Below are 12565 nucleotides of genomic sequence, written 5' to 3'. Positions count from 1 at the left end.
TCGGCCTCTCGATAAACGCTGGAAAGTCGGCAGTCCTTTCTTTCCTTTGGCGAACTCCGGCTTCCGTCTCGTACGAATTGCTGCTCGGCAACTCTGCTCTTCCCCAGGTTCCCAAACTAAAGTATTTAGGGATCTGGTATGATGCGTCTTACAGCCTTTCGGCTCATGTTACCTACATCGCGAGCCGGGCTACCCGGGCCCTAAACTTCTTGGCCTCTTTCAGCAACACGCGATCTGGCCTCCGCCGTCCGGTGCTCTTGCATATTTACAAGATGTACGTTCGCCCTATCCTGGAGTTTGGCTGTCCCATTTTTTCCAGTCGTCCGCAAACGCAGCTTCGACCTCTTCTGCTGCTCGAACGCAGGGCGCTGCGCTTCTGTCTGGGCGTACCAATCACTACACCCATATCGCACCTTTATGCTGAGAGTGGCGTTATTCCTTTGTCCTCCCGATTCAACACCCTAACCCTCCGCTGTATTTTACTTCTTTTCTCTAGTCAGCACTTCCTTCGCGTTGCCTTCCGCGTCACCAGTATCGTGTCCTTCCGCGCCCTCCGGTGGACCCCCAGGATCTACCCGCAGCTGGCGTTCGCCGAACGCTTGTTCCTCCAGCTCTATGCGATGCCGGTCAGCTTATCCAGGTTGGTTCCATCGCCCGCTGCTCCCGCTCCGGATATCAGTATCCGCGTCGTGCCCCTATTCAACCCTGGTCGCGCCAACCTTCCTCCCCCTGCAGTCCTCTCCGCGCTCCTCGACAGTCACGTTAGTTCACTCTCCTCTCACCTTGCGATCTTCACCGATGGCTCTGTCGTAAACGAGAAAGCGGGCATTGGCTTCTTCATACCATCCATGGGCGTGCGCAGGAGCATCCGCCTCCCTGACTACATCCCGATCTACTTTGCAGAGCTAGTGGCTCTTCTGATGGCGCTCCAAGCCGTGCCGTCCTCGCACAATCTAGTCTGCTTCTTCACCGACTCCTTGTCCCTAGTCTCCAAATTGGACAGTAGCAGGAGCTCGCATGAACGTGACCTGCTTCTCGCATTCTCTCCCTCCTTCATCCATGAAATTGTTCTGACATGGGTTCCCGGCCACTGCGGGCTTCCCGCTAACGAAGTCGCGGATTCTCTTGCGCGTGCCGCCGTCGCATCTACTCACCTCGCTGTTCTACCCCTCATTCCTACGGTTCTATACGCAATGTACAAAAGGTTCGACAGCCTCCGTAGAGCTGCTGCCCTCCAACAGCAGCTCCGCGCGCGGCCTGAACTAGCGCACCTGGAATTTGGCTGGAACCCTCTCCTTTGTGGTTCGCGGCGAATGGAGGTTCTGCTCACGCGTTTTCGCTGTCGCGTCATCCAGCTAAACTACTACCTCCATAGAATTCGCCGCTCTGTCTCTCCTCTTTGCCCCTACTGTCAGCAAGACGAAACTATTGAACACTTTTTTCTCCACTGTTCGCGCTACTCATCCCAACGCGCCATGTTCCTAGCCGTCCCGCTCCGTGCCCACGATGTACCACTGTCGGCATCTTCCATTCTGTCTTTTGGTAGATTGTCAGGTCGTCATTCCATTCCCCCGCTCATCTTTTATTCAGTCATTTCATTCATCTCATCCTCTCATCGCTTCACGTAACCGTCATTAACTGGGCCCTCATGTCACGATCCGTGGCCAATTGCCCCGTGCTATGCGCCACTGCGGAGAAAGACGAAGAAGAAGAAGAAGGAAGAACGCTAGCATTCCGGTTACTTCGAGAACCAGTTTCAGTTGCTCATCCTATTCCGAATTCCTCACCACCGCATGGAAACAAAATGAGTGAGTACCTGCGTTCATACTGTGTCATTCCTGTTTTTCACTTCGTTCTGTTGTCGTAATTTGCAATACAGTCTATTCGGTGAAGATTGATTGAAGCGGGTGTCCGATTTTTCAAAGAGAGACAGTGTTCTATTGCTGTTCTTCAGTTTGCGTACATTTCGATTCGGTTTTGCTTCAACAGCACCTATTAGATTGTTTCAGTTCATTGTACGTACACTTCTGAAACTGTAGGGTGCTGTCATACTGATACTCAGCAGTGTGATGTCAGCCAGTGGAAGGAAATTGGGTAACTAGTACACGCCTATAGCATTCTCCGAACTGCTTCAGTAAGATAGTTCACTCTTTCCTCTTTTCTAAAGCTCCCAAACGTTTTGTACTGCTACTTGCGTTATGGGACAAGTGTACACAAGGATCGAAGTTCCAAGCAGTACGGAATCCTCTGAAGAATCTTGTGAAAGGTATCGACGCCTAGATAACCCGATAACGTAATACCCGATATCCCACTATCACATCGGCGTTAATAGGTTCCGTCTGTCTTGTCCTTAGGAAAGTTCGGGCATGGTCCACGCTATTGGTTTTCAATAGTCCGTCCGTCAACGTCTCAATGTGACGAACACATGCGTTTCCAATTAACGTCTACACTTTCGCGACTATACTTAGCAAGAAACTGCTTAGGGCCGACTACCTTAAGTGTACTAGAATAAGATAAGAGCGCGATGCGGCACGGCTGCCGGGGCAGCAACCGGAAGTATGGCATCTCTCCATTCAAAAATTGAACTTTGCTTACCTAAGCGTCCGTCGCTTTCGAAGGGGTTTGCGTGGGTTCACAGACGGACGCATTGAAACGCAATAGTGCGGACCAGGCTTTCGAGAATCATTAGCGTGCTCTTCTCCGAGTCCCTAATATATCCTTCGAAATGGATACGAGTGCCCTTCGAGCATATTTAATCAAATAGACGCCTCCCAATTGTACGATTCCGCCTTCGCTGTCGTGGCGACACCTATGAGCGACGGATGGAATTGAATACGTCACTGACATAACATTACCTGTTACCTGTCTTGTTTCACTGCTATCTCATCCATTTACCTCTTTGTTTCGTCTGTTGCGCGCTTCAGAAACGGAAACGTGTTAATCAGTAGCATGTAATTCGTGGTGTCCTCTAAACAGTCGTCGTGCCCTGTGGTGTCGCCATTAGATCACTCGAGACTGATTCAGAATCTGGTTCACTTGCCGTTTAGCGAGTCGTTGGCCCGTAAAACGTGTCAGCCTCGGACTCAGCGGGCGGTGCCCTGATTGGCTGACAGCTCTGGGAAGTCCGTCGTATCGAAGGGCGCTTGCTGTCCTTTGGCTTTGCTTTCTCCAATAAATATTTCACTTGTTCCGCCCCAGCAGCCGTCATTCCTGGAAATTTCGAGTACGATTTTGTGAATTTGAGTGCGCTTTTGCTTTACTTATTGCGGCCATGTGTCAAGGCGACCTTGCGTTTGCAGAACTTGATGCTGTGCGGTTATTTTTCCATGCCTGTTAGGTACGGATGAAAGCGCAAGCGGAGGCGGGGGAAACGTCGCGCAACCGGGTGAGTCCCACAAAATATCGTCCTAGAAAAAGCAGAAATTCAGGGCCTGTTAACGTAGGTAGAGAAAACTCGAAATTTGTCGCTGAAAGTTCAAATTATTATATTTTTATTGGTGTTCAGATGGAGAACGCCTGCGCAGAGGCATAAAATACACGGTGGAGTCTCACTAGATACATTTGCAGGACGTTTTGTCGTTGAGAGTATCTGGACAAAGTGGAATGCAAGAAACACGATGCGCTTTGTTAAAGTTATCTCGATTTGGGCGGCTGGGTAGGTCTAGGAATTCAAGCGGCTATAGCTACGGCGGGCTGTAGAAACACTGATCATATTACTGTAAAATTACACAGATATTAAGTTTAGTCCCTAAATACGATTGTTCACTCGATGTTGCATTGAAATAGGCATGCGTGTAGGTCCCTCGCAACAATTCGCCCCGTACGAAGCCCACTGAAGCTGAGTTCGAGTACCCAGGCTGAGTTCGCAGTATTTTCCAGGACTAGTGCGTGCTTTCCTAAGCCGGAGGAGGTATTGCATTGGAAGTCCGTGGATTGCGTTGTAGACGGAGGTGGTTGTCTTCATCGCTTTAGCGATTGTGTTGCCCGCTTCGAGTGTCGCATGTTACACAAACTGGCTTTGCGTTACTCCGAAGTCTCCTTCGGAAGCCGTTGTAGCTGTGTCGCGGGACGTTTCTGCTCGACAAGTGCCATCTTCGACACGTGCTGGAGATCGCGAGCCGTTGTTGAGACACCTCAAGTTGTTCCTGCTATCATTACAAACGCGATGTAGCACGTGACCTCCAAGGGACAGCGGTGAGAGGAAATAAAAACTTCGTCAGATGTGTATACCGCCATATCTTTTGTTAATTGACTCTTATAACCAGCTAATCGACGAGACTGATCGATAACTCGTGCATAAAGTAGGTACGATTCACGTTCTTACACACTGCGTCTGACCTAATTTGCGTAGGCTTGGATGAAGTAGTTCATTAGTGAATTACAAATTAGGAAATAGTCAGTTGCTAGTGAGAAATACATTCCTAACCACGTCTCCATTAACTATTTATTACCGACCCATTGGTCGGTATCATCCTACCGATTGGTCGATACAATACGTCGATACCGGGTACGCACAAAGTGTGGCGTTATCGTTGGGTTCGTGCACTTTATCTTGGGTTAATTAGGGGTATAAAAGTGTTGCCACTGACCTGTAGCAGCCGATGACTCCGTAAGAGACGACCGGGGCCAATCGGCACATGACAACGGAGACAACAAAAGTCACACAAAGAGTCAGTGCACATCTTTCAACGATATCATGAAATGATAACATCATCAAGTTCGATAAGTTCGACGTTCCACATCTGTCTGCGTCGCTTTCGTCTTGTTCTCTGACGGCTCTTTAAACCTGCCCCTGCGTCTTATTCTTTACTTGATTACTAGTACACCCCTACTGAAATTTCTGAGCTAACTCTACGTGGCCGATTTGTGATATCGACGCCATCGATGCCACCAGAAACCGATTGTCGGGTCAGTCGCACGTTTGACAATCTCCCAAGTGTATTGGAGCAAAGATTCATCGAGTTCAGGTGATTCTAAACGGAGCCCCTTGGCCCGCGGTTTCCCGCAGTTGATGTTGAGTTCCGCATGACTAACACATGAAACTGATTGGCCTACTGTGTGACGCCTATCCACGCTCGGTACACCTTACGTCTAATAGTAAGAATAGTAAGTCGGCGAGCATGGCTTTCAATACGGGTTCGCTGTATTTCCTACCCTTCTACGGAGTTTTATTAGTTAATTACAATTTTGCGTCAATTTTTCATCACACAGGTAGTCGCCCGAGTAAATATTTATTTACCTAACGTATTAATTGTTTGATACGATATGTGGATTCGCAGAACACATCAAGTACGTGGGGTTCGTACGTTCCATCGTGCAGTTATTTACCCCGCTTGCCTTAACTGCGTAGGGTTCGCCGGCTTGTGTAATTATTTGTCTTGAAGTAACCAGTTAACTATTGCTCGAGTAAATATCCAACAAGTAGGCCGAGTGATCACCACATAACTAATTCACTCAAAGGCTCTTAATCAACTATTAATTACTTCACACCGATTGGTTGATACTTGGTCAAAGCGTCCTGTCCGGGCACGGGTGCCCCGACATGAAAATAATACGATTCAGCCACACCTCCTCTCGCGTTATGTAACCTAAACTCCGCGGAATTCGCTCATCTATGTGTTTTTTCTTTCGATAGGTTCATACCAGAGTTGCTTCACCAGTTCGTAGGATAGCAGTTGGCTTGATTCACGAGTTCATGCGATAAAGGTTGATAGGAATCACGAGTGCGTGCGATACCAGTTGATACAGTTCACACGTTATCGGTTTATCCGGTTGATAAATAGAGCGGGAAGCTGCGCTCATTGGTATAACATGTAAATACGTGCTCAGTGCCAGTGCTAGGGAACGAACATGGACGCACGAAATGGCACTGAAGTGAGAAATTCATTGCAGACGGCATGCTCCTAATACCTTGCCCACCAATCCCCTCTGATGTTACCCATCCAAAAATCTGCTCTGAGGTCACGAGTCAAAGCAGATCCGTGTTTCCACAGCTATCATCACTACAGTCTGTCAACAACCCTATGCAGAGGGAATTGGCAGAGGGCATTGCACCCCGCCTGCGCTTGCTTCTTGGCTCCTCGTGCACTGGGGAGCATCCTGTTTTGAATTCAGTTGATAATTGGTGGATTCGATTCATCCATACATTGCCAACCCTTATGTGCTTACATGCTCTGCCTCACCAAGTCTCCACTAGGTAATTGGTGTCACTCGCATGGACTATGTCCACTGGTGTGGCCTAACGTGTGTATAAGGAACGCGTAGAACAACATGCACATTGAAAACGTGCGAATGCCTTAGGCTGGCGTGCTATGCTCTGACAAGTCATGGTGATAAGGCAACTAGCATAGCATTTGTGAACGGTTCGACGCACAGCACTTGCGCCTTTAATTGAAACGACTCCCATTTACATTAGGTGTTCAAGTACGTCCCGAACAGGATAACCGCGTGGACGAAGGTAAGTGCAAAGAAATCCGCAAGAAGCTCAATACCAGCATGATGAACATGATCAACGCTCAGGACTGACGTTGAGACATTTATGCTAACCTCCTGCACTCTTCTATTTCAGGCAAATGGTAAGTAATACACACGACAATATCAATGTTGGCCCAGTATCTGGGTCACTTACTTCGAGCCAGGAGCAAAGAATAGTTGCATAATGTAAAAACCCCGAGGCCAGGCAACACGGAGGGACGACACAAACACGAAGTCTCAAACATAGCTGAAAATTTTACTTCACATATAAGAAATATATACAGATTGAGGGAAGAGAAACAACCAGTTGAGGACAAAATAGAAAGTTATTTCGGGAGAACGAGCAGTCTGTTCAAGGCCGGACCCAGGATTACGGATGGGTTGCTGACACAGTTCCCAAAAGAGGTTATGAAAAGGGTCTCTCTCAAATGCCTTCTGTGAGGATCAACTTCGGATGCCTTTACAATTGTTTCATCCCATAGAGGGAAGCAATCTGAGCATTCTTCCAAATGTTTGACAATTTCAGAGTTTGAAGTTTTATTTTTTACTTTTAATGAGTGCTCTCTCAAACGATCATTTAATCAACGTTTTGTCTGGTCAATATTACCGAAAACACAAGCTAGGGGGATCTGATAAACAACGTTTGAAGAATAGGGGACAAATTTATTCCGGTGATTCTTGCAAGTAACTTCAGAATTGGCGAAAGGCGTGAGGCGGTCAAGACGGAAGTTTTTCTTGAAAACGAGGTTGCGTTGAAATTTCTTCGCAACGGCTAACAAGTTGTGAGATACTTTGTGAAAGTAAGGTAATACCACACGTTTGGGGACAGAGTGCTTAGTTTCAGGCGAACCAGGAAGCAAGGTGTTTAACAAAACATTTAAAACACCAAGTAGCATATGATGGGGGTAACCAGCATCATTCAAACGGAGAAGGTGACCTTCCGCAGAGGTAATGATATAATGACACCAAGATTTTTTATGGCATTTGATAGGATACCTCTGATGAAACCCCGTTTTACAGTTCAGTCCCGTTCAGTGGCAACTTGAAGCGGGCAAAATGGGTTGAGCTTGAGATTTGCCGTAAGACCAACAAAGAGCGGGTTGTAACAAAAGCCTGATATCAAGAAACTGAAGCACGCCAACAGTGGGGAACTCAATAGTGAACACAAGCTCCGGGGCCGCGGACACAATTACATTTTTACAGTGATCAATAACACTCTCATTGATGGAAACGAAAACCAGATCATCAGCAAACCTCCTTGCAACGACATCATTTGAAGACAGAGAGGATATAAAGGGTAATACAGCGTTGTCAATTACACTCAGGTAAATCTCAGAAAGAACAGGCCCGATACTCGAGCCAATACAGAGACCAGTTTTTTGGGTGTACAGATGTCCGTCAATACTTATGGCAGTTGAGTTCAGATAAAGTTCTAGTAAGCGCAAAAAATCAGTCACCTTTGTGTTCCCTCGTCTAGGGGTTTTTACATTATGCATCATCTTCACCAGCTCGCTTGCTTCTTAGCCATTTTTTAAAAGAATTGTTTTTTTTTGTGCAAGGCATGCACTTCTATTACCCAGTGCTTGTGGTGTACAAGGTCCCATGAAGTCATTATTGTACACAAAATAATCTGGCTGGTTTTAACGAAATTCGAAATACAACAGTTTCGAGGGAGGTTGGCTTTTCCATCGACTTTTCATATTACGAACAAAAACCCTTTTGAACGATCTACGTCATTCGCGCTCTCGCGAGAGACCTGTGAACCTATGCAGCACCAAGACGAAGCTGGGCTTCAGGAGCACTAAGAGCGTATCTCTCATTCACACGACGCCATTCCACGTCAACGACGGACACAGTGACTGTGGCACATGATTTTATGGTGTTCAATATCCATCACCAATCCGTATTTGCCCGGAGAAATGCCTCGGAGTTTGCATCTGTCGACAGCGGGGACGAGGAAAATTCATGGAACAGGGCGGCGTAGGGTACCATGCTCGTACCGAACGCACTTGTTTCGAGACTCGCAATACGCTTACGTACGCAACGGTGGCAGTCAGGAATCTTTCTTGGACGTTTTATCGGGAACAAACTGTCATCTGCTGTGTCCCCCCCCCCCCCCCCCAAACACAGGGGTGCTTTTGCCTACGTGCCGCACCAGACCTCCGCTGGTAGCGAGATGGGTCGTGGCCGCCAATATTACATTCTTGTAGAACATGGGTCTGTAGGGGGGCTTCGCCGCGATGAGAGACCGCTCTGGGAGCGGGTGCAGAGGCGGGATTAGTCAGTGAAGGGCCGCTGCATTTCCAGGAATTACTAGACATCGGCTTGTAGCCGGCTCAGAGCTGCGTGATTGCGAGGATACCCGATTTTTAACAGCTGCCCTAACAATGGAGGGCAATGGAGGGCGTAGAAACGGACGAGCATGCCACATCCATGATCCTGTCAGCATATGCTACTAACTCCTGTAGCGTTAGCGTGGTCCCGGTCACCAGGCTCATTTCTACGTGAGGCTGAAGCCACCGAAGGAAAAGCTGCAACAGGAGATAGACGTCGAAAGTGTGAGCGCACCACGTAGCAGATTCTGCACAAACTACTGGAGTGTGATTGGGCGGTGGTTCCAGAGTTCTTCTAGAGTCACTACCTACTGCAGCGGTTGGCTGTCGTATCGAAACTGCAGCCTTGACGACATCAAGGCACGGTTGAGGGTCAGTGCGACGTTCACCGACATCAAATTTATCAATTTGATCAATCGAGTTTGGTCAATTGTGAGGTTATACAAGGAAACCATACTATGTAGCTGGCTTATCAAAAAGTAAGCATTCACAGGTCGTGATGACGTGCGGCCGGTGCTCTTTGGGGCAGAGTAAAAACCGCAATGAGCGGAATGACACAGGAAACAAGGTAAATATAACTGGTGGCGAAGGCGGGGTAAAAATACGAAATCTGTGTTAGCAACCCTGCGCCCTTCATGAAGGTAAACAATTTAATCGGAGGCGCGAATAATGTCTCTACTAATACAATATGCACGTTTTTAATGGAGCAATTCGCGCGGTCTGCCAGTAATACGTAAGATTATAGACAGAGCCGAGCACTCTTCCGGTTCCTGTCGTTCTCTGTTAGCTACGAGTTTGCTGTACGTTGACTGCGCACTTTGTGACTGTTAATAGCCGTTTTCTTCTTCCTCGTCGTCTTTTCAATTTCAAACCACCAAGTCCAACTTGGGACATTCCTCGGGGGAATGCCAGATTTCAGGACAGTAGCCAGCTATTGCTTTACTTGAGTGTCAAGAATGTGGACAGTACTGACTTTGGAGCTGTCGCTTCCTCTTCCTGCCTTTGCGACGTTTGTGGGTGCGTGTGATGAAGCCTTCAAAGCCAACGTTAAGACATTCCTCATCTCCCAAGGGGTCAGGTCCAAGCTGTGTGAAGCGTTGGACGTACTTGTGCCAAAGACATTGAGTTTGCGTTTTTCATCCGTGTATGACGATCTATTTCACTTTTTTCGGAGGGTACGACTGTTCTGGTTTGCACGAGAAAGGAATGAGGAAGTACGAAGTAGTACGTTACGTCAGAAGGCACTGCAGCAGACAGCGAGACTAAGTTCGTAATCTCTGCACGTTGATGTAACCAGAAGTTTTCTTCCCATGCAAAGGAATATGCATGGTTCTGTTGTCTATCCAGTGCTTTCACTTGTAACCTAGATTACACATGATCTCTTGTAATTCTTTCATTCCTGTGAAGCATACGATTTGTCAAAGTGCACTTTTGCACATAGTTCCTTATTGTGTTATTTGTATTTTGACAGCCATGCAGAGTTCAGTAGTCTGTGCTGCCAATTATTTATATGTTTAGTGTTTGTACACCTGTGTAAATAGATACCTAGCATACATTTTCTATTTTGAATCTTCAGCAGTTTGCCTATTCTTTGATACGTATTAAGTGTATACCTGTGTGCATAGATCCCTAGCAGGTAATTTTACATTTTTAATCCTGCGCTGAGTTCAGTTGTTGTGTGCAAGTATGTAGGAGCAGTTATGTGCAGGGCTAAGCACCTTGTGCAGCTTGCAAATCTACACCACATGGCAAAATGTGCACAAAATAGCAGAAGCACAGAACATTGCCGATGCTTTGACATTTCTTTAATACAAAAAGTAGTCATCAGCAGGGTGTGTATACACTGAACAATGTTGTCATTGCTGGAAGCTGATACGGCTGTGCCTGTTTTGCAAGATAAAGTATCACCGACTTCTAAAATGAGCTAATGGACTTGTGCCTTCTTATTCCCCCATAGCATTCGTTACAGTGCCAAAAACTGTGGGCAGACATAGCGCCACACAGTATGCAAATATAAAATAATGTGATCTTCAAGTGCAAATATGTTCACTTCCACCTTCTTTGGATATGTGGAAAGTTCCAGATGTACATGAGGACAGCTATAGCAGCATGCATTGGACATTAAGGTCCTGGGCCCCACCTATGTTTGCTGGAATTTGTACATTATCCTTTCGTGCTTGTTCAGTACATGGACCGTCATACCGGGTATTTTGCGCAGAATTCTGTCGTGGGTATTTATGATGAAAGATGGAAGTCACTGAAAAGTCTCTGTGTTCCAGCCTCAGAACATCAATTGTCTCATGTGGGTATTTATACTGTTTACAACGGCATGGCGAGTTTACCAGTGATAAAAGAAAACAAGCCCCCAGCTGGTCTCCTGTATCCTTTGTTGCACGCATGTCGCTAGTGTTGATTCTTCTCTGTTTACAAATTGTTTGAGTTTTTGCTCTTGGATTTGCTTTGAACAGCAGTTCTGACATTCCGCGGCTGGACATCGCGGTGGAACGCACGCGCAGCGCGAGCGCCTGCCCCGCGCAATACGTAATGGTGACGTACCAGGTGACGTCATTATGACGGAATTTGTAGTTTGCTCCGCAACGGATGGATGGCGCTGATGGTCTTTATCATGGCCGCCCTTGAAGACGTGGTGGCCAATGCAAGCTTCGCTACCATTTATATTCACCTTGCATGAAGCGTAAAATCATTAGGACAACAGTGCATGTGCTATCCCTGTCCTCAAGCGCATCGTTGCAGGCGTTTCCAGATCAGATAGTCTAGCCAAGGAGTTAACGAATGCTTTGTTTCTAGCGTGTTTTTATGGCTGTGTGGTTTCCTTGGAGAATTCTTGGCACGTAATATTTAGTGGCACCATCTAGTATTTTACATGCATATTGATAATTGGAAATAGAGTAAACACTTCATAGCGGCACATCTCACGCTTGTGGTTTTATCAGAACAGTAATCCATATGCAGCAATCGGCACCAAGCACGATGCTAGTCGACCAAGGCACCCAGATCATTGATAATGAAGTGGTTTCAAAGCATTTCTAGCAATATTGCTGCAGTATGATTTAATCTGGATGCGGCGAAAATTTGTGTTTATGAGGCAAGCCGCCAAACTTTAGTTGTCGTGTAAGATTAAAATGTTGCAGTTAAATTATTTTTCCTCCCTAGGTCTGTGCGATTCATCGTGCTCTCAGTGGTGCTGTTCATTTTATTAATCGGGGCAGTTATCGCTACATCAACACGTGAGTGATTTTTATCAGTATATTTGGAGTATTTGATACAGTATTGCTAAATACCTGTTCATCGCAATGGTCAAGCACATATATCTGAATTGAACTTCGAATGCTTCCGAAAGGCGGCTGAAAATCAACAAGCATTGATAGTAAGATTTCAGTACGCTAAGTTAATAAAGATTGGCGGTTCGGAGCCGACTATCTCTGCCCGATCGTCTCGTTTTATGTGTAATAGAGGGAAAAGCAAGCTAAAAGCATATTGTGAGGAGGGAATCTACATCCGAGTGCAGCGGTATGCAGGCGTTCAATAACACAGTGAACGCGAAAGTGAAGTCCATGTAGGTGTATTCCTTCCTTTTTCTTTCTCGCCCTCCATGCATCAATATGGATAATAATTGGGAGTAGATTTACACGTGAGGCGAGTCAGACAACAATGCACAATCAATCGTATCCAGTCATATCACGACAAAGCATAATTCCACCCTGGGCCCAGAGATGGCCATATATGGTCAGATATTG

General features: G+C 46.7%; 1 protein-coding gene across 1 annotated transcript; it reads left to right on the top strand.

The window, feature by feature from the left end:
* Positions 1-272: 272 nt before the first annotated feature.
* LOC135394928 (uncharacterized) lies at positions 273-6525 on the top strand. Its single transcript, XM_064626011.1, has 2 exons — positions 273-1302; positions 6416-6525. Exons 1-2 carry the CDS (start codon positions 273-275, stop codon positions 6523-6525), a joined length of 1140 nt encoding a protein of 379 aa, XP_064482081.1.
* Positions 6526-12565: the final 6040 nt, after the last annotated feature.

This window comes from Ornithodoros turicata, chromosome 1, assembly GCF_037126465.1.
Source record: "Ornithodoros turicata isolate Travis chromosome 1, ASM3712646v1, whole genome shotgun sequence".
NCBI classification, from domain to species: Eukaryota; Metazoa; Arthropoda; class Arachnida; order Ixodida; family Argasidae; genus Ornithodoros; species Ornithodoros turicata.
The sequence above is the reverse complement of the archived record's forward strand: the minus strand, read 5'-3'. Positions and strand labels throughout refer to the sequence as shown.

Excerpts from the sequence above, each read along its gene's own strand:
- LOC135394928 (XM_064626011.1), top strand. The coding sequence starts at position 273 with ATGTACGTTCGCCCTATCCTGGAGTTTGGCTGTCCCATTTTTTCCAGT. Across the intron at positions 1,303-6,415 it reads CTGGAACCCTCTCCTTTGTG|GTGTTCAAGTACGTCCCGAA; the intron begins GTTCGCGGCGAA and ends CATTTACATTAG.